Source organism: Patagioenas fasciata, unplaced genomic scaffold (genome assembly GCF_037038585.1).
Source record: "Patagioenas fasciata isolate bPatFas1 unplaced genomic scaffold, bPatFas1.hap1 Unplaced_9, whole genome shotgun sequence".
Taxonomy (NCBI): Eukaryota; Metazoa; Chordata; class Aves; order Columbiformes; family Columbidae; genus Patagioenas; species Patagioenas fasciata.
The window spans coordinates 1,386,114-1,407,840 of NW_027288811.1; the positions used below are offsets into that span (position 1 = coordinate 1,386,114).

At 50.6% G+C, this 21,727-nt stretch overlaps 1 protein-coding gene across 1 annotated transcript; it reads left to right on the plus strand.

Annotated features, from left to right (window-relative positions):
• The first annotated feature begins 1,985 nt into the window (after window positions 1-1,985).
• On the plus strand, window positions 1,986-2,912 carry LOC139826911 (olfactory receptor 14J1-like). The gene has a single exon (XM_071803290.1). It carries the CDS (start codon window positions 1,986-1,988, stop codon window positions 2,910-2,912), a length of 927 nt encoding a protein of 308 aa, XP_071659391.1.
• Window positions 2,913-21,727: the final 18,815 nt, after the last annotated feature.

Genomic DNA, 21,727 nt, shown 5'->3' on the forward strand with positions numbered 1-21,727 from the left:
TAGTCCTGCCCTTGGCCTTGCACAGCCCCACATCACACTCTCCAGGAAGGGCCATGGGCAACGTGGGAGGAAAAGGATCTGACTTCCCAGGGCTGGGGGTCAGACCTTGGCCCTTTGGTTAATGAAACACATCCAGTTTTACTCAGCATCAGAGCCATCTTGACTTTGCTTTTCCTGACCTCCAGTTTTCTTCTGTAACCAAACCTGGTATTGTTTCTCAATAGGTTCCCTCTCTGGGACCCATTAACAGTACAAGAAACTTTGAAGTTTGAATCTGACTTTGACTTCTTGAGAGGTTTCCTCACCTTCCCCTCAGGGTCTGATGTCCATTGACTCAGCAACAAACCCACCAGAGGGGTCATTAAATGGCCTTGGGCTGCTCCTGTGCTGCTGAGCTGGGCTGGGCTCCTGGGACAGAGGGAGCTCCTGGCAAGCGGCAGCGCTACAGAGAGACAGCTCTGCCCAGGAGCAGCTCCTCTGCACAGCGCAGCAGGGCTGAGGGCTCTGCCTGGGGATCTCAGGGAGACGAGCAAGGCAGAGAGAGATTAAAGGTGGTCAGGACTGGGAGGATGACTGAGAGCTCACTGGAGGAGGAACCTTTGCAGTCCTTGCCATGGTAAGTCTCTGGGTGCAGGGCAATGCAGCTGTAGCTCCTGGAGGCATCTCCTAAAACTGGCACAGCACAGCTGGTGGGATATGTAAGGACAGGGATCTTTTTCAGCAACTTCGAAAATCTGAGAAGCAAGTTGTGCACCCAGGGGTGCCCAGGGCTGTCCTGCAGAGCAGGGTCCCTGCACCCCAGGGCTGTGCCGGGACAGGGACTCTGCCGCCTGCCAGGGTCAGCACTTAGCCTGCCCAGGGAGATCCCATGGCAGCAGCTGTGGGTGGAAGGAGCGACCCCCGGCAGGGCAGGCAGGGAGCTTGTGGGGTTGAAGGGTGCTGTGTGGGTCAGGGCTGCTCAGAGCTCCAGATCAACCCTACAGACATGGCAGAGGGTCCTTGGGAACAACGACATCAAGACAGCAACAGCTGCAAGGGAAGGAGTCTCTGCTTTCAGTTTTCCACTCTTGGTTATCTGGGTGTGCAGTGGGAGATGGGGATTTATTTCTCTCCTTGGAGAAGACACTGAGACCCCAGTTCTCATTAGGACTTGTCTGAGCTGCTCCTGAGCCCCTGCACACACAGAGCTGCCCCTGGGCAGTGCCAGGAGGTGTGAGCAGGACAGAGCTGAGCACACAGCGGGTGGGACGGGGTCTGTGACACTGACAGGGAGCAGACCCAGGGACAGAGACACAGCTGCAGGCAGCACAGACATGGGCAGGAAGAGTTAACTGCTACCAGAAATGCTGGGGACAGGATTTAGGAACCTCTCTCACACCCCCTGCAGTGCAGACACATTTCCCAGTGCAACCCCTGGTCTCCTGTCCTCCCCAGCAGAGCCTCTGCCCCAAAGCCATGGGGTCCAGGTCACGAATCTCCACCTCAGCAGCTGGACCTCCAGGGGAAGGGTTCCTGGAACGTGGTACACAAAAAAGGTGCTAAAGGCACTTGCTCTACAGTGTCATTTCATGAGTGGCAGCACCACAGCCGGGTAAGGAGAAGGTTCCACAGCATGCCCGTCTGCCTTTCTGTCCTTGCTTTATTTTCTGGTAGCACTGCAATGTTCTTCCCTGTTTCTCCACCTATTCCTGGAGCTCTTGCTCTCTGGGGTTGGGGTGGGAGTGTGAGTCAGTTTTTGTTCTGCCACCAATTCAGTGAATTTTACCTTAGATCTGTGTCATTGGAAACTGCATGCTCAACTGCATTTTAAACTTTGATGAACTGTTTTTCTCAGCTGGTAGAAAGAGAGAATGAGCTGAAACATACCTCCATCAGGGAGAGGGTTTACCGTGAGAAATAGCATGTTGATTTTCCACGGAGAAGTCTCCTCTAACTCGTCACTGTCTTTTCCTCCTTGCACAGGTCCTCATGCCCACAGGCAGCAAATGTCCAATAGCAGCTCCATCACCCAGTTCCTCCTCCTGGCGTTCACAGACACACGGGAGCTGCAGCTCTTGCACTTCTGGCTCTTCCTGGGCATCTACCTGGCTGCCCTCCTGGGCAACGGCCTCATCATCATCACCATAGCCTGGGACCAGCACCTCCACACCCCCATGTTCTTCTTCCTCCTCAACCTCTCCCTCCTCGACCTGGTCTGCATCTCCACCACTCTCCCCAAGTCCATGGCCAATTCCCTCTGGGACACCAGGGCCATTTCTTACATGGGATGTGCTGCCCAAATGTTTTGCTTTGTCTTTTTCATTTCAGCAGAGTTGTATCTTCTCACTGTCATTTCCTACGACCGCTACGTTGCCATCTGCAAACCCCTGCACTACAGGACCCTCCTGGGCAGCAGAGCTTGTGTCCACATGGCAGCAGCTGCCTGGGCCACTGGGTTTCTCAGTGCTCTGCTGCACACGGCCAATACATTTTCACTGCCACTGTGCAAGGGCAATGGCCTGGGCCACTTCTTCTGTGAAATCCCCCAGATCCTCAAGCTCTCCTGCTCACACTCCTACCTCAGGGAAATTGGGCTTCTTGAGTTTAGTGGATCTTTAACTTTTATGTGTTTCATTTTCATTGTGGTGTCCTATGTGCAGATCTTCAGGGCCGTGCTGAGGATCCCCTCTGAGCAGGGACGGCACAAAGCCTTTTCCACCTGCCTCCCTCACCTGTCTGTGGTCTCTCTGTTCATCAGCACTGCTTCATTTGCCTACCTGAAGACCCCCTCCATCTCCTCCCCATCCCTGGATCTGGTGGTGTCTGTTCTGCACTCAGTGGTGCCTCCAGCAGTGAACCCCCTCATCTACAGCATGAGGAACCAGGAGCTCAAGGTTGCCCTTAATAAACTAACGGATTCATGTAAAAACTAATAAAGTGTCTGTCATCTGCTCTTTAACAGATAACAGTTTTAATGTAGCTCATTAGAGGCCTACACTTTTGTGTGTTTGTGTGTTGGTGATGTTTATTTTTTTAATAAATCATGTTATTTTTGTCATCCCCTTTCTAATTCATTGTCTGTTTTTTTTCAGACACACTGGCTGTATAAATATGGACTCATGTTCTCTGCGTATTTAAAGAAAATAAAGGGCTCTGCTGCCATTTTTTATCACTGATATTCTTCCTGCAAGGCCTGTTTGGAGCTGCGTGGACAGTTCCTGTGCATGGGAAAAGGGGAAAAGAGTTCAGCCTGGCAACCCTGCCAGGGAGCACCAGAGCTTGGCCTTTCAGAGCTGTTCTGGTTCCACTCCCACACTCTCCTTCTCATCCCTTGTGTTGGTGCAAGGTCTGAGTGCTCTGGCAGCTTGGTCCCCGTCCTGCTGTGTGTCAGTGCTGTGAACGCAGGCAGGGACAGGCAATGGTCACTGCTGTGACAGAGCTGGACTCAGAACAGCCTTTCCAGATAGAAAGGTATCTCCTAAGGGCAGGGCCTCAAGTTTTATGTCTTCTTCAAAGCTACTCCCAGGTACATGGCCAAGAAAGTGGCCCACAGATGAAACATCATTGTACAGCTGAACAGTGTGTGTGTGCAGGGCTGGCACACAGCAGTGACCTCTCACAGCCAGGCCTCCTGCCAGAGACCTGCAGGACCAGCAGAGCAGGGGCTGGGCTGTGCTTGTGGTTGTCTGACACCCCATGCAATCTACCCCAATCATCATGGACTAATCCCTCACAACCTTCATTTCCAGCCCAGACCTCTCGCCGCAATTCAGAGAGGTTCTTTGTCCCTCCTTGGAAAGACCCTGAATGAGTAGGTCAGAAGTCCACGTGTGCATTGTACAGATGAGATGTGAGTGTGAACACCATGTACGAAAGGTGGGATGAACCCAAATGAGCACCAATGCTGTCAGATATTCTGGGGTGCCATTTTACACCTGGGACACGTCAACCCTGGTTGTACAAAGAGACTGGGGGATGAGATGCTGGAGAGCAGTTCTGCAGAGAGGGATCTGGGGATGTGGTCAACAGCAAGTGGAACAAGAGCTACCAGTGTCCCTGGAGCCAAGAGGGACCCGTGTCCTGGTGCATCCAGCACAGCACGGCCAGCTGGGCAGGGAGGGGATTGTCCTGCTCTGCTCGGCCTCACCTGGAGCATTCACTGTGTGCAGGGCTGGGGACACAGGATACAAATGAGATAAAGCTACTGGAGAGTGTCCAGAAGAGGCTACGAATTTGGTGAAGGGTTTGGAGGGGAAACCGTATGAGGAGTGGCTGAAATCCCTGGGTTCGCTCTGCTGGAGTAGAGGAGACTGAGGGCAGAGCTCATGGGGCTGCAGGTTCCTCAGCAAGGGAGCAGGAGGGTCAGGGCTGAGCTCTTCTCTCTATGGCAGTGATAGAAACTGAGGGAATGGCAGATGTGCCACGTCTTGCTGCACCAGTCTCTAGGCACCTGAAGGACAAGGAAGGGATTGCTGAACCGAAGTGAGTGGAAAATCCAATGAGTCCCAAGAAATGCTCTGAACCCATTCGAGAGCTTTAGACCCCCAGGAAAGAGCTCAGTGACAGTGCAGCCCATCCAGCTGCATCCGTGTCCCTCACTGAGGAGCACAACCAGTGTGGACTCACCCCATGGTTCTGCAGCCAACCTGCTCTGCAGAGCATCAGTGCCAGGTTGGGGCGCTGTGGGGAGCACAGGGGAGGGGCCAGGAGCACCAGAGAGAGAAAAATGCTGGTGTTCAGCTGCTCAAAGATAATATTCAGAGTTTAGGGTGCAGGGCCAGAAGTCCTTGCTGTTCTGGTGCTTCACCAGGCCTGGGAAGTAGCTGGAGAATGATTGGTGTCCCCCACTTGCCATCTCTTAGTGCATCATCCCTCGTGAAGGGTGGCATGGAGAGCAAGTCTGGGACCCTGTGTCAGGATTTGCACTGAAGAAAGTATTCACCCAGGAACCACATCATTTTGCTCTGGTACTTCAGTCCTGGTGCTCATCACATGTTCTGAAGACAAACTTATGCACCCCTCTTGTCAACCTTACCCCAAAAGTCACGCTTAGACAAGGCTCCTGAGCTGGGTCTGAGCTTGAGAACTGGGGTCCAGTTGTGACCAGAGGAAGGACAAGGCCTGTCCTGGGTCCTCTAAAGGGCTGGTAGCCTCTGTGATATCCACCAGAAAAGGAGGCATTCAGGAAACCGTACACCATCTCCATGCCCATTGGAGGCCCTTAGTAAGAGTTCCTCTCTCCAAATATCCAGCCTGACTTGTTGCTCCATGAACAACCTGGAGAAACTGCCCCAGGACCCTCATTCCAGACCCCATCTCCTCCACCCCATACAGGCAGTGCTCTTCCCATTATCACTGTGATGGTTCCAGGGGACCCAAGAGTGCAGGAGATGTTGGGTAGAGATATGGTGTCCTTCAGTGCTCCTCATGGTAGCTCCTGCTGGGCTTTGTGCCACTGCTCACAACCCTCTGAGCCTGGATGTTCAGCCAGTTCTCAGTGGTGCTAAACAGGAATATGCCCATGAGCACTGGGAGGAGCGTGGCCACCCAGTCAAGGGCAGTTATTGCCCATCTTGACTCAGTACTGGTGTGGTCACATCTGGAGTGGTGTGTCCCAGTGTGAGGTTCCCCATTCTGGAGGAACGGGGAGGAGCTGCCATGTGGCCAGAGAAAGTCTGGGTCACATGTGGAGAGACCCAAACTTCTTCAGCCTGGTGAAGGGGAGGCTGAGGAAATGTGCTGTTTTTACTGAAATTGAGTTAATATTCTTCATACATTTTCCTTCACATCCAGTACAGTCTTTTGTTTAGATTTGCTATGAGAATAGTGAGATAACGCTGTTTCTTCCCTGGGATAGAGTTCATTTTTTTCTTTCAACAGCTTCACAGTGTTTGGCATTTGCTATGAAAGGAATGTCAGAACTCACTGAGATCTTGGCTGTTGTCAGGGAAACCAAGGACTTCTTTGGCCATCCAACTGCAGATGCAGATTGGCAGGAGGGGACACAGACAGGACAGCACCTGGATTGACATGCAGGCTGATCAATGAAATATTCTCTATGATTAGTGTCATGCTCAGTCTAAAGCTGAAGCTGGCTTTTAGGTCTTGTTACATCCGTTACTCTGGGTTTTCCAGCTGGTTTGGTAATTTCATTCAAATCTTCCAGACCTGTAGAACTAACTGGAGAGGTTTCAATGGGACACTTGCTGATGAAGATTTCAAAGATTTCATAAAGGAGGGTTTTTATTTCCAGGGTATTTTCTGTCATTGTTCAGTGTATAGAAGTAGTGACAGCAGCATTCTACACTGGACATTGATCCAGAGGATCTCCTGAAGACATCTGCACAGGCAGGAGAACAGTCCCTTGAGGCTGGACACTGTATGGACAACCTCGCTCCTCACCACCCCTCCCAGTCTGCCGGTTCCCTCATTGGCCACCAGAGACTGCATCACTTTTCCTCACATTAGACTTCTCCACTGAGCTCTGCAGGAGATGCTGCAGCTCCTGTGCACCAGCTCCTCCTGGTCTCCTGTGCAAACACTGCACAGTTTAACAAACAGTAAAACACTTTCCTCAGGTGTGTGTGTAAGCTGGATCTGATGAGGTCCGCCATCCACAAGGGACATCCACACAAGAACTGGTTTAGACAGAGAGATAGGAAAGGATAGAAATAAACACAATGAACATGTTGTCTGCCATGTTAATTAGAGCTCTAAAGAATGGGGCAAGTTCATAACTCCCTGAAGCTCGAAGCGGAAACCAGACAGTTGAGAGGAACTGAATGACCAAAGAGCAAGTGGAGGAGAAACCTGAGAGCACTGGGAAGGGCAAATGTCCAGACAGTGCTGGAAAGTTGTCCTTTGACAGGGACATTGAATCAGGAGAGGTGGGAACTCCAGAATGACGAGGGAGATGAAATAATAGAGTGTTGGTAATAGAAGTACAGGGGAAGACCGATATCTCTTCTGCTCTTAGTACACTTCCCATTAATTCAGATTTTGGCTTTTTTTTTTCTTTGTTTGTTTTAATATGTAAAAAAATCCAAAACCAAAACCAAAAATCACACCAAAAAACCACACACAAAAAGCAAACACAAAAAACATAAAAAAAAAAAAAAACAGAAACAAAAACCGAACCCACACAAACAAACAAACCCCCCAAAAAACCATTGAAAACCAAAAAAGAACAACAAAGACGTGCACCTTTCAAGGCAGACATCAGTCATCAGTTGTCCCACCATAAACAGCCAGTGCTGTTTTAGGGGTCCCAATGTACCTGAGGTGCCTGCCTGGAACTGGAATCTGTCGCACAGGACCTGGGGAGACCAGAGCACCTTGTAATGCAGGTGGAGCCTGGGATGGGGTTCCTGGGGCACCTGCATTGGCACCAGGTGTTTGTGTCCCTGGAGCTGAAGACATTTGTGTCCTAAATCCATGCCCAGTTCTGGAAAACTCTTTCAAAGAAATGTACCCCTCCTAGAAAGACTCTCAAATAAATAAATAAATAAATAAATAAATAAATAAATAAATAAATAAATAAATAAATAAATAAATAAATGAGAAGTATGTTGACACCTTCCTTTGCTTTAGATCTTTGTCTTCAGTTCTTCTTATTTCAATTTTCATTGACATTAGCTGACATACAATGAGTTTACAAGCAAGAAGCCAAGATCATTTTGTGTCTTGCATAGCGCCCCATGCTCTCTGAACCTTCCTTGCCCTGGACTCCTCACACTTTGCCCAGAGCGAGTCACACTGAGGTGTTGGCTGGTTCCCTGGCTGAGATGTTGGTTTAGATGGTCACCTACAGCACAGGTGGATCCTGCCCCATCATCGTCTGCCCTGACCAGTTAGAAACAGAGCCCAACATCACAATGGGATCATAAGAGAACTGAGGTTGAAGGGACCTCAGGAGTCTGCAGTCCAACCTGTCACCAACTGGGTTACACCAAGGTGTTCAAGCCTTGATCCAATCCGAGCTTTAGCAGGACTAGAGAAGTGATCATCCCTTTGTAGTGGGCACTGGTGAGGATGCACCTTGAATCCTGAGGTCAGTTTTAGGCCCCTCATGGCAAGGAAGACATTGAGGTGCTGGAGAGAGTTCACAGGAGGGTGACAAGGCTGGTGAAGGGTCTGGAGCACCAGTCTTATGAGGAGCGGTGGAGGGAGCTGGGGCTGTTCAGCCTTGAGAAAAGGAGGCTGAGGGGAGACCTTGTCACTGTCCACAACTGCCTGAAAGGAGGTTTGATCATGGTGGGTGTTGGTCTCTTCTCCCAAGTAGCAAGTGATAGGACAAGAGGAAATGGCCTCAAGCTGCACACGGGGAGGTTTAGATTGCATATTAAGAAAAAATTATTTGGGGAAAGGGTTTAGAAGCAACAGAACAGACTGCCCAGTGAGTTTGTGGAGTCACCATCACTGAAGGTGTTTAAAAGACATACAGATGATGCACTTAGGGATATGTTTTAGTGCCAGATTTAGGTTAGGGTTGGACTTGATGATCTTAAGGGTCCCTTCCAACCACAATTATTCTCTGATTCTATGATAAGTCATTTTTGATATTTTCTTTCTCAGAGGACCATGCAACCTCCCTGAGAGCCAGGACTTTTCTGAGGTGTTGGAGAGATGTCTCACGGTCACACCAGCCAGTTCCACCAGCACCTGTCTGTCCCTTCCCAGACCAAACCTTTTCTCCATATCCCAACCTTCCAGGCGAGTTTCTGGGACACAGCAAATGCTGCCCAGGTCTTCTGGGCCTGTTCAGAAGAGAGTAGCAGGCCAACATGTTGATGGGCTCTCTGTGCACCTCAAAGCCTTCCTGACCATTTTTGTCAATGCTCCACTTACACCCAGCCTTTCTGGTCCTTAAGCTGTGGATGAGGGGATTGAGCAGGGATGTGGGGATGGTGTTGAAAAAAAGCTTTGTCAAACCGTCTCGGGAGGGCTGTTCTGGGCATCCCACAGTCAAGGATGAAGGTGCTGTAGAAAACAGTGGCATTGATGAGAGGTTCAGGTGGAGAAGACTTTGTGCTTGTCCACACTGGGGTAGAGAGCAGTGATGTATTCATGGGATGCCCATATGAACAGGAAGGGAACAAATGGCTCCAGGGGGACAAAATGCCTTCCAGCCAGTTCTTTACCCATCGCAGATGCACCATCCAGGCCATGAGCTGCAGCTTCTCCAGGAGATGCTGTGGGATACGGTGTCAAAGGCTTTACTGCAGTCTAAGGACACAACACCCACAGCCTGTGTGGCGGATTCACTCCCCACGACAGACTTTCCCTCATCTGCTCAGCCGGTCACCTTGTCATAGAAGGAGATCAGGGTGGTCAAGCAGGACCTGCCTTTCACAAAGCCATGCTGATTGGGCCCGATTGCTCGTCTGGTATGTGTGACCTCACAGTCCTTTCCCAGCCATGTTCCTGCTGTTGGCCTATCCCCTGCAGAGGCAGAAGTGACCTCACAGTCCCCTCCACAGCCATTGGCTTCCTACTGGACTATGAGTTCCTGAGACACAAGTGACCACATGGCATCGTACCCAGCCATCACCCTCCTTGTGGTCCAGTGTGTGAGCAGATAGAACTGAGATGCTTTCATCAACTTTATCCAATAGATTTCCTATCAAGAGTTTGAGTGGAGAAACGTTCCTCAGAGGAGCTACTGTATTTACTCTGGGGCATTTTATATCTCTGCTTCTGACTCTTGTTTTTTTTTTCTCTTCTTCCTCTGTTTATTCTGATGTGAAAGAGCTCTCCAAGGAAAAGATTTGTGGAATCCTACAATAGCGCATGTTGGAAGAGACCCCTGAACACCATCTCTGTCCCACTGACCTTTATGGCACTCCAAGGAACAGCTGATAGCATTTGTGTTCCCTTGGGTTCATCTCACCACATGCACACAGTGGACATGCACATGATGTGTATGTTTGCAACTCAGTCGTACAGTGACAACATGGACTTTTGACCCAGTATTTCATAGAATCATAAAATCTTTTGGGTTGGGAGGGGTGCACGAGGATCATGGAGTCCAACTCCTGTCCCTGCACAGGACACCCCACAGGTCACACTGTGTGTCTGAGGACATTGTCCAGTCTCTTCTTGAACACTGTCAGGTTCGGGCCGTGACACCTCCCTGGGAGCCTGTTCAGTGTCCAGCACCTCTGGGTGAAGAACCTTTTCCTCATGTCCAACCTGTACCTCCTGGCACATCTTCTGCCATTCCCTTGGGTTCTGTCATTGGTCACCAGAGAGAAGAGATCAGTACCTTCCCTTCCTTCTTCCCTTGTGAGGAAGCTGTAGCCACCATGAGGTCTCCTTTTAGTCTTTTCTTCAGCTCTGAGGCTGAGAAACCCCTTGGATTGATTTCTGAAGCAGAAAGGAGAGGCCATGACCTGCAGGCAATGGGAAGGGGGATCCTGTCCCTCACATACAGCTCAGGGCTCTTCCTGGGACGTGGGATGTGGGTGTGCAAGGCCAAGGGAAGGACAACACTGGCACAACAACTTCCAGCTTCCCCATGGGGCTGCAAGGAGGCAACGAGGCCCCAGTTCCATGAGGACAACATGGCTTCTCCTGGGCCTCAGTGGCAGAGACAACTGCCATGGCTAAGGGGACAGAGACCTGGGTTCTGTGGGTCCCTTCCAGCCTTGCCAGTGCCCTTTGCCATCTCCACCACAGGCTGTTCTACACGGTCCTACCCCTGCCCCTCTTTCCCTGCAGGCTGCAGACACCCATCTCTACTTTCCCATCTGCTCTCACCCCAGCATTTCTGTACCTGCACTGCTGTGTCTGCACCCTCACTGGCTGCTCTTTGGAACACAAACCATGGGCTGACCCAGCTCCCTCTGGGTGAGCTCTTACACCACAGCACTGCCCTTCCACTGACATCTCTTCCTCTGATAATCAGTCCTCACTTTCCAAACTGCTCTATGTGATATTTTTTTCCCTCTTCTGCTTTTTCCCACTACAAAGGAATACTCAGCCACCTCAGGAACTGCCCTTCATGCAGGGAACCCAACCCATTAGGCTTCTTGTGCTCTTTTACCTGACAGAAGACAAGTAACCTCACCATGATCTTATAAATCCCAGGACTGCTGCTGTTCTTTCAGCTTCTCTGACAGACACGACCATGTTCCTGCTGCTGTCTTGTCATGTTCTCACGTGGGATGGACATGACAACCCATCTCCAAGGCCTCTTCCCGGGTAGGGCCTGTGAGCACTTAGGCAGAGGTTCTTTCCCAGCCATGTCCCTGCTGCTGGGCTGTCACCTCCAGAGACAGAACTGACCTCACTGCCCCTTCACAGCCACACGCTTCTGTCTGGATTATGAGTGTCTGAGACACAACTGACCTCATAATACCATAACCATCCATCACCGTTTGGTCCAGGACCCTATCAGATAACAGTATGATTGTTTTATCAAATTTATCAAATATATTCTCTACTAGTAATTTGAGGGTAAAAATACTCTTCTGAAGAACTGCTGTATTTATGTTGACACCTTTAGAACTCCTTTTCTGTCTCTTATTCTTTTTGTTTTTCCTCTGCCTATTCTGTCTTCAAAATCCTCTTCAAGGGAAAGATTCATTGAATCGCAGAATAACTTGAGGTTTGAAGAGAGCCCTTGTCTCACTTGTCTCACTGTCCTGCTCCAGGCAGGGTGAACCAGGTGAGGTTGTTCAAGGGTTCAAAGTACACTCGTCACATCATACAGAGGGAGAATAAAGACATTCATCAGTATTGGCCCAAGCGCTGGTCCCTGAGGGATTACACTGGTAACCGGCTACGCTGAGCGCTTTGTACCACCCTCTGTGCCCTCCCCCTGGCCCTACAGATCCTGCCTGTTCACAGGGCACTGCCTGGGGGCATCTTCCTGTTTGCAGGTTGGAAAACAGGACAGGTCAGACTAGACTGAGGGGTCCAGCCAAGGTGATGCAGGTGCTGTGCACAGGCAGAGGGGTGGTGAAGGGATGTTATGAACCTTCTGGCAGATGTACTGATCACTCAGAGTTGTAGCTCAGGAGTCTCAGTGACTTGTTTAAGCATGAGAGCTCATTTTAATTTTATCCTTTCCCCTACCCAACACCTTTTGAGAGAGGAAACTGAAAAGACAGGCTCAGGAAAGCTCCTTATCTCTCTGGTAATCCTTGCACTGATCTTGTCCTTGAGACATCCCCTTGGAAAAATGCTGGGGGTGATCTGGAGCTGTGAGCAGCCCTGACCCACACAGCACCCTCTCCACAGTAGAAACACATTTCCTGCCCTATAGGGTTTGCTCCTTCATGCGACAGCTTCTCCCCTCAGTGTTGTTGGGATCTCCCTGGGCAGGCTGAGTGTTGACCCAGGCAGGCGGCAGAGTCCCTGCCCTGGCACAGCCCTGGGGTGCAGGGACCCTGCTCTGCAGGACAGTCTTGGGCACCCCTGGGTGCTCCCCCTGCAGTCACTCTCAGCAGAAGGTGCCATGATGCCCTTTCCCATTGATGGTGCCACAGGGAAGCCCTGCTCTGGAGTGTGTTCTTCTCTACAACAGAGATACTGTGAGAGAGACCTGACAGATGCTGTAAATTGTGGGATGTATCATCTTCAGGGTCTCCCTCCAGGAAATGCAGCTGTATTGTCCTACAGGCAGAGACTTACCGTGTTAGACCTGTGAAGATTTGTTTCTCAGTGAGTGCTCAGCAACCAACAACCTACATTGCCTTTCCCTTCTGTGTGCCTGGCTCTGGTGCCTTCGGTGCTGCAGGCAGAGCCCTCAGCCCTGCTGCGTGTGCAGAGGAGCTGCTCCTGGGCAGAGCTGTCTCTCTGCAGCGCTGCCGCTTGCCAGGAGCTCCCTCTGTCCCAGGAGCCCAGCCCAACTCAGCAGCACAGGAGCAGCCCATGATGTCCCTTTCTCTGTCCCCTCTGGGCTCCATCCAGGTGCCCCTGGGGCTCCAGGGGCACATCCTTTGAAACAACCTGAAGTAATCAGTGATGCTGATTCTCCCTCCTCTGTAGAGACACTTGTTGCCAGCATTGTATTTTTCCTATTAGAAAATGAATCGGTATGAAAATCATATTTTCTTGCCCCATCATTAGACAGGACACTGGGAATGTTACAGCAAAGGATCTACTTCCTGCAAACTGAGAGAGGAATATCTTCAGTTGAATGAATTTAGGCATTTTATTCTGGTTTTATACTCCTAGGTCTAGAGAGACAGTCGCCAATCTTTGGCCATGTCATGTCTGTGCTCTGAAGCAAAGCCTTTGCACACATGGGCTCTTGGACACTTGGTACCAGGTTTCTTGTGGCAGATCAGAGCTGGGCTGGTGCCACAGCTGGGGTGGTCCAGCCCAGATGTGAGGCAATGGCCTCAGCCAGGGACCTGACTGGGGAGCTGGAGCTGTCAGTGCTGTGGACAGAGCTGTGACATGGATGGAATGAACTGCCAGGCAGGGTGGCAGAAGTGAGCTCATCTGGTCTGCAAGGACAGCAGCCTCCAAACACAGAACAGCCCCGATCAGAACTCAGTCCAGACCTCTAAAGCAATTCAAGGGCCCATAATGAGCTGTCACTACTGCAGGGACAGTTGAAGGAGAAACAAAGACGGTGTGTGGCCATTGATGAATTTAATAAGGGAAAGAGGTGAGAATCCCTGTGTCCTCTTGTCTTCCATCTTCACCAGCAATATGTCGCAGGCCTCTGTGACTTGAGACAGGAATCTGTAGAACAACCAGCAGAGGATGGGGATCAAGTCAGGGTCACCAGAACTAACACAATCCTTTCCAGTCTATGGGACAGCAGGGGCAGCATCCCAGGAGCTGAGACAGCAGGACGATGTCACAGGGAGGCCACTCTCCACCATCTTGGAAAGCTCATGGAGACTGGGGAGACTCCCTGACCACTGGCAGCTCTCGCACAGTGTGTGCACTTTTCAAAATGGCCAATGGGTGAGCAGGGGAACTAAGGGCTGTGCCCCAGAACATGTCCACTGGGACCCCATTTCTGGAAGAGAAGGTGACAGGGTTTACCCCGGGCACATTGTGCCTGTCCATCCTCTTTGCTTTCTGTGAGGAAAGGACAGGGTTGTGGACGTGGGCAGAACATTGATGGTTTGTTACCTGGAAGTCAGCAAGGCATTCAGCATCATCCCCCACAACATTCTTGTGTCCAAGGTGGGATACTATGATCTGTGTCAGTGTGTAAATAGATGGGTAAAAACAATCTGGATGGTTGGGCTTGAAAAGGTGCTGTAGAAAGGGAGAAACTTTCCAGTCCTGAGGACAGTCAAGCACTGGAAGCTGTTTCCCACGAGTGTGCACTCAGTCTGTCTCAGAATGTGACCAGGATGTGTTTGGATAAAGCCCTGAGTAATCTGGTCTGACCCTGCTTTGAGCAGGAGGTTGGTCAAGACACCTGCTGAGGTCCCTTTGAGCCTGAATGACGCTGTGCTTCATAACCCTTCATGTTCAGGTTCTCCCTGACCACATAAATAATTCACATAAGGTGCCAGGATGTTTTACAAGTGTCCCCGAACAGTCCTCACCACAACTTTTGCATCCCTTTTCATTTGCCCAGGGTCTTCTTGTTTGCTGTCCTAATGCCCTTCCAGGAAGAACAGCCCATGTTGTTAACCCATTCAGAGCAGGTTGTTCAAGAGGTGTCAGCATCCGTGTACAGAGTCTGCACGTCTGCCAGGCAGCAAAGCCATCATTAGAGAAATGGAGAAGAGGCTCTTGATCAACTCCTTGAACCCAGATATCAGCGTGACGTGTCTGCTGAGATTCCATGGAACACCTAAACTGTAAATGCAGAGCATGTGAGTCCTCATTGGGTATCCTGGCTTGTCTCCTGACCCATGTGGTGCTTCAGGCTGTGAAGAGAATCAAAACCAGCCATTTGACTGGGGTAGTTCCATTTTCCACGTGTCACACAGGGCAGATGAAGGGAGTTCAGAACTCCAGACTCTGCTGCACAGCTGGGACTGCAGAGACTGGAAATGCAGGTGACAGTGTGTGTCAGTGCACACCACATAAAGATTCTGGCTTCCTTTGTGCCTTTGCACTGACCTGGGATCTGTTCCTTGGCCACCTTGCTCTCAAAAAGGCAAAGTTCTCCTATGCCACCTCAACCTCAAACATGGATGATTTTGGGATAATTCTGTCCTGGAGGTGTATTTTTTAAATTATTAAAAAAAAAAAAAAAAAAAAAGGAGAAAAAACATTATTCTAAGAACGTCTTTCAAGACACAACTACTGAGGTGTAGTAGCTTTTTAGAAAAGCAAGAATGACTGCTAGGAATGAAATTAAAGAGCTTCAGTTTATCATCATCATCAGTGAGAATAAGGAGTTCCCTGTTTCTGTTACTAGTGACAGTACCACTGTTCAAAAACATCCTTCAGAGCATCTCCATTTTTCCTGGGCTCCAAAGCTCAGCCTGTCTCTCCACAACAGCTTTTTATCCCAGGAAGGGGAAAACTGCCAATGCAGGTACCAAACCAGTGCTCCACCTGCCTGGAGAGCCAGGGCAGTTGTGCCACACAACAGCAGCCTCTGAGGAAAGCTGGAGGTGATGGAATTGAAATGGTTCCAACCATAATCATAGAATCATAGAATCATTGAGGCTGGAAAAGACCCTTAAGAACATGGAGTCCAACTGTAAATCAAACAGTGCCAAGATCACCACTAAACCATATCCCTCAGTGCCACATCTCCAATTCTTCTAAATACCTCCAGCAATGGAAGCTCCAATCCTGAGCTGGCAGGACACCATTGGCTGCAGTTGGACATAAGATACTGGTCATGACTGTGAGTTCAGCCCTCGCTGGCAGAATGTCTCACATCCTCACTGAGGAGGGCAGGGGGTTGGGAGATGGGAGCACGTTTCAGTTTCCAGATCCCAGGACAGAGCCCAAACCATCCTGCCCTTGAACTCTGGCATCCCAGTTCCTGAGATGCAAAGTTGGTGGGTCTTGTGTGGATAATCATGTTAAAAAACATGAATAATCCTTCAAGTGTTTGTGTAATTTGTCTCAGAATCTGTAGTTATATTTAAATATCTGTAAAATAGTACTGTGGTAACCCCTCTGGCAATGACAATTAAATAATTATTTGCACTATAAGGCTTCATAAACCATTCACAAGCACACATCTAAGTGGTTCAGATGAAGGGTGGTCTGGCAAACGTCACCCTTTGTATCCCCAGGTGCACGGACACTGCTCATGTGCCTCTGCAGAGAGTGGCAGGAGCTGGATCCCCTTCTCGGGACAGACTCCTTCCAGGAGAGACACAGACACAGGGGGAACTCATCAGGTCTTTAGGGCATTTCACTCGGCATCAGTTTTGACACATTGGGTGCTGTCCTGTAACTGCCCTTTCTGCACAAATGATCATAAAGAGACAACCATTTAGTAAGACACGGTCATAAAGGGGCTGTTATGGACAAGAAAGCTCACCATGAACTCTGGAGAGAGCGAGGAAGTTTATAACAAGCACCAGGAAGAACCAAGAAGCTCGAGGCCTCTTCTGAAGAGCGGGAGGCCCTGAGCAGCCGTGATTGGCCATGTGTAGGTGTGGGAGAGGGTCAGGGCATGTCAGGGAGAAGCAATGAGATGGCTGATGGCTTCAGTGAACCCTTCCAGCCATGTCTGAGCCCAGAAATGGAAAGCAGTTGATGTCTGCAGGTGGAGGAGGAACAGGAGGAAGATTTTCCTGGGAATATGGAAGGGAGAAAGGCCTCTCTTGGGCTACTCATGTATGGCAGTGTCATTTCTACCCTATGGGCATGGCTGTGCCTGGGAGATGGGGAATGGCTGCTGCTGGGGTGTTTGTGCTCAGCCATGGCCCATGAGCTGGCCCTGCTCTGCTCCTCTCTTACACTGCCCACACTTGGATGGTCCTCAGGAATCATCCATGAGCCTGGTGGATGCATGGACCTCCTGGAGTGATGGGTATGGATCCAAATAGAGGATTCAAGCAAGTGTGGGACTGAGACATTGAGGTGATTGGTGACCATTGCCAGCTGTATGAAAGAAGCTGGGTGAGTTGTGAGGAACTCACAGGCATTTGCAGCTCCACAGAAAACCAGAGCCTTACAGTTAAAACAACAGCACTTGACATAAAACCCATCCCCAAAGCACAAAACACACTGACCACAGGAAAAGCCTTGAAAAACATTTGAGAAAAATCTACCAGGTCCCAGGGGTCAGGGCTCAGCCATTCTGTTGATGAACAAGCATCAAGGGCTGACATGGCATCAGAGCCACCTCCACATGGCCCTCACCACCTGTAATCAGTGTCTCCAAGTCTTTCCTTCACCAGCCTCCAGGGACAGGGACCTGCACTGGTTGTTTCCTTCAGTGATGGCCCTTCATGGGGTCCCACACCCTCAGAAACCTGGGGTTTGCTTCTGCCTTTCACTTCCTTAGAGGTTTCTTCATTGTTTCAGTAGCTGCAGTTCAGGATCATGGCAGCAGAGGGCTCATTAACATCGAAAATGCTCTTACAAGACAAGGTTCTGTGAGTCTTTTTCCTAAAGGCTTCAAGTCTGGTGTGGATGATTAGGGAGATTTCAGGAATAGTCAAACAGAGAGCATTTCCATAATAAATAGCAATAAAGCCAAATTTCTTCTTTTTCCTTCTCTTCTCAGTTTTCATTTTCTGTAATGGTGTCTGAGTGTCTGAGTTTGCTCAGGTCACCCTGACTTGAGTCCCATCCATTGCTGGGTGTTCTCCAGACTCCTGAGTTTAGGAATGAGCTCCCAGGAGACATTACTGGTGAAGATGGGGGCAAAGAAGCCATGAAGAACCTCAGTCCTGTCTGATTCTACTCTTGCAAAGTTCAGCAGGAGGCCCACATATGCCCAGTTTCTTATTTTAAGGAAACTGTGTAAGCTCATCTTGCTGCCTTCATTCTCCCCTGCAGCTATGAAGTCTAGATCAGCTTTGGCATCATCTTTACATTGATGGACAAGGTTTCTAAATTCCTCCTCTGCAGCTTCCCCTGCTTTCACCTCCTGAGTGGTGTCTTTTTGTCCTGGAGATCCATCAGTTCATATGAGCAGCCTCACAAGATAAATGCTTCTTTTCATGGGTTCTCAGAGAAATCATTCTTGTGCTTGGAGCAGGCTGTCCTGTAAGGCTGCTCAGGTTTCCTGAGCTGCTTCACCTTTCAGGCCTTCTTCCATGTAACCAACTCGTCTGCCATCCTCCAGTATGTCAAAGTCTTCTCCTCTGGAGCCCACCAGCCTGTGCTCTGCTGCTGGCCTTCCTCCCTCCCCTCTGGTGCCTGGGACCCCACTATTTCCTGGTCACAACAACCAAGGTGGACACTGATGTTCACATCCCTCACCAGCTTTTCCTTGTTCATTCAGTACCAGATCCAGGTGAACATCACCCTTTTTGCCCACCAGGCAGGCATGTTAATAAGTTGTCCCAAGATTCTTTGGACTGTTGGCACCTGCAGCTTTGCCTGGCCAGTGAATATCAGGCAATTACAGTTACCCATAGGAACCTGCTCATTGACTGGAGACACCCTAAGGTTGCTGACAGAAGATCTTTCCCATTTCTTCTCCATAATCAAGTAGTTTGTAACATCTAACTGGATTTACATGGCAAAGTCTTGGAACTGGGGGTGAGTGTGGGTGTGCTACAGTTGTCACCTCTCTGAGAAGACAACAGGAGTTTGACCAAAGTCAGACAGAGAGGATTTCAGCTGCTCCAAGATGGACCCACTCCTGCCAAATCTGAGCCACTTAGTGATGCTGGCAGCACCTCTGGGATATTGTATTTGAGAAAGGGTAAAAAACGCTGCACAACAGCAGGTGGGAGAGAGGAGGGAGGAAAGGTGAGATAAAAGCACTGCAGACACCAAGGTCATATCCCATAGGACCCAAGCAGGTCCATCAGCAGGCCAAAGCTTGCTCTCCTGAAATCCTGCTCTTGGCCTTGTTATCATCTCCCAGGAGCCTCAGCTCCACTTTCCCATCCCTGACTGTTCCATCCTGACCAACTCTTTGTGGTTTGTAAGTGTGAAGTCCCACAGGGCACCTCCCCCCACTGACTCCTCAGTCACCCGTGTCAGGAAGATGTTGTCAATGAGCTCCAGCCCCTCCTGGATGGCTGGTACCTTGCAGATATTGGGATATCTTAGGTCAGCCATGAGGACACTGCCCTGGAAACATGAGGCTTCTTTCATTTGTGTGAAGGAGGCCTCATCTAATTCCTCTTCCTGATCAGTGAGCCTGTATTTGATGTCCAGTAGCCACAACCCTGCCCATGTTGTTCTGCCCTCTCAGGCTGACTCCTCAACCTTCAGCTGACATTGTCTGTCCCCAGGCAGAGCTCCACACATTTCTCCTGCTCTCCCACATGAAGGGAAACTATCCCTTTGACTCCAGACCGCTGCCATTATGAACACCAGACACCCAAGCCCCCAGAGTTTCTCTAGGAGGTGGTATTCGTAGTGTCCTGTAACTCCTCATGCTGTTAAGTTGTGAGAGACACCCTTAACAGGATAAACAACCTGTGTACAAACATTAAAAGCTGAGCAAATGGAGCTTCAGTCCAGGGCGAGTCCAGACCTTGAGAAAATCTATGATATGCCCAACAGAAAACTATTCCTTTGTACAAGGAAAAATAAACTGTGATGTATCAGGGTGGGACAATAACCCCGTCCATCAGGACAGAGCAGGACTCAACACGCTGAGCAGTGACCCTGAGGAGAAGGGCCTGGGCACTCCAAGGTCCCCACACCAGCCCGTGGTGCACGCTCACCATGAACAAGGCAGCTGCACACGGGGCTGCATGAGGAGCAGCGTGGGGACCCAGACACCTGGAGTTCTCATCCCATTCGGTTCAGCACTGCTGTGACCCCACACACACGGGGGTGTGCCAGTGTGTGGCTTCCCAGTTTGGAGAAGCAAGGAGGAACTGGAGAGTGCAGGGCTCTGCCAAAGCAGGTTCAGGACCTTGTGCACATGGTGTGGGATGCTGAGGGACCTGGGCTGCTTGGGCCCAGCAGCGCTGGGGAGGCTGCAGCAGTGCAGGAGTAGCCGGAGAGTGCTTGAAGGGTGGTTTCAGAGGTGGTGGACGTTTCTTCCTAGTGGGAAAGAGCATGAGAAAGAAATAATGGCCCAAAGTGCAGCTGGGGAGGTCCAGGCTGGACATGAACAGCAAGGAATGTGACTGGAAGGGCAGTGCTGTGGTGGAGCAGGTCAGCAGAGGGAGTCTGCATCAGCCCAAGGCTTTGTGCTTCAAGGAACAGCTGGGGAGGATGCAGAGATCTCAGCAAAGGAAGGAAGATGCTCAGACAAGAGCAAGGTGGGGCAGCAGGGGGGATGTCTGCAGCCTGCAGGGAAAGAGGTGCAGGGGATGCCACAGCACAGGACAGGCTGTGGTGGAGATGATTACGGGACGTAAAGAGGCTGAAAGCCCCTACCAGACATGAGCTCCTTCTCCCCTTGGCTATGGCTGTTGTCTGCACCTCTGATGCCTGTGAGGAGACACCTTGTCCTTCCAGCACAGGGGCCTCATGGCCTCCTTGTCCCCAGCCAGGAACCTGGGAGGTGTGGGACCATAGTCCTGCCCTTGGCCTTGCACAGCCCCACATCACACTGTCCCAGGAAGGGCCCTGGGCAACGTGGGAGGGACAGGATCTGCCTTCCCAGGGCTGGGGGTCAGGGCTTGGTCCTTTGGTTAATGAAACACATTCAGGTTTACTCAGCATCAGAGCCACCTTTCACTTGCTTACCCTTTGTTCTGCTTCAAGTTTTCTGTCCCAGTAGCCCCTGGGGATGGTTTCTCAGTTGTGTCCCTCTGCGGGATTCATTAACGTTACAAGAAACTTTTAAGTTTTGATCTGAGTTTCACTTCTTCAACTTGCCCTCAAGGTCTGAGTTTCGTGGACTCAGCACCAAACCCACCAGGGGGGTCATTAAACTGCCTTGGGCTGCTCCTGTGCTGCTGAGCTGGGCTGGGCTCCTGGGACAGAGGGAGCTCCTGGCAAGCGGCAGCGCTGCAGAGAGACAGCTCTGCCCAGGAGCAGCTCCTCTGCACAGCGCAGCAGGGCTGAGGGCTCTGCCTGGGGATCTCAGGGAGACGAGCAAGGCAGAGAGAGATGAAAGGTGGTCAGGAATGGGAGGATGACTGAGAGCTCACTGGAGGAGGAACCTTTGCAGCCCTTGCCATGGTAAGTCTCTGGGTGCAGGGCAATGCAGCTGTAGCTCCTGGAGGCATCTCCTAAAACTGGCACAGGCACAGCTGGTGGGATCTGTAAGGAGGGGGCTCTTCTCAGGCAATGTTGAACAGCTGTGAAGCCGGGTGAGCACCCAGGGGTGCCCAGGGCTGTCCTGCAGAGCAGGGTCCCTGCACCCCAGGGCTGTGCCGGGGCAGGGACTCTGCCGCCTGCCAGGGTCAGCGCTCAGCCTGCCCGGGGGGACCCCGACAGTGCTATGGGGAGAAGGTTCTGGGGAAAGGAGCATCCCCCATAAGGACAGGAAAGGTGCTTCTGCTGTGGATAGGGTACTCTTTGGGTCAGGGCTGCTAAGAGTTTTAGATCACATCCAGAATTTTTCCAAGGGCAATATCAATGCAAGCATGACCAGACAGATTAGGGTCTTTCCTGAGACTGTCTTTTCAGTTTCCTCTCCCAAAGGGTGGGAGGTGCAGGAAAGGATAAAACAAAAATGAGCTCTCATGCTTAAACAAGTCACTGAGACTCCTGAACTGCAACTCTGAGTGATCAGTACATCTGCCAGAAGGTTCATAACATC

Excerpts from the sequence above, each read along its gene's own strand:
- LOC139826911 (XM_071803290.1), top strand. The coding sequence starts at position 1,986 with ATGTCCAATAGCAGCTCCATCACCCAGTTCCTCCTCCTGGCGTTCACA.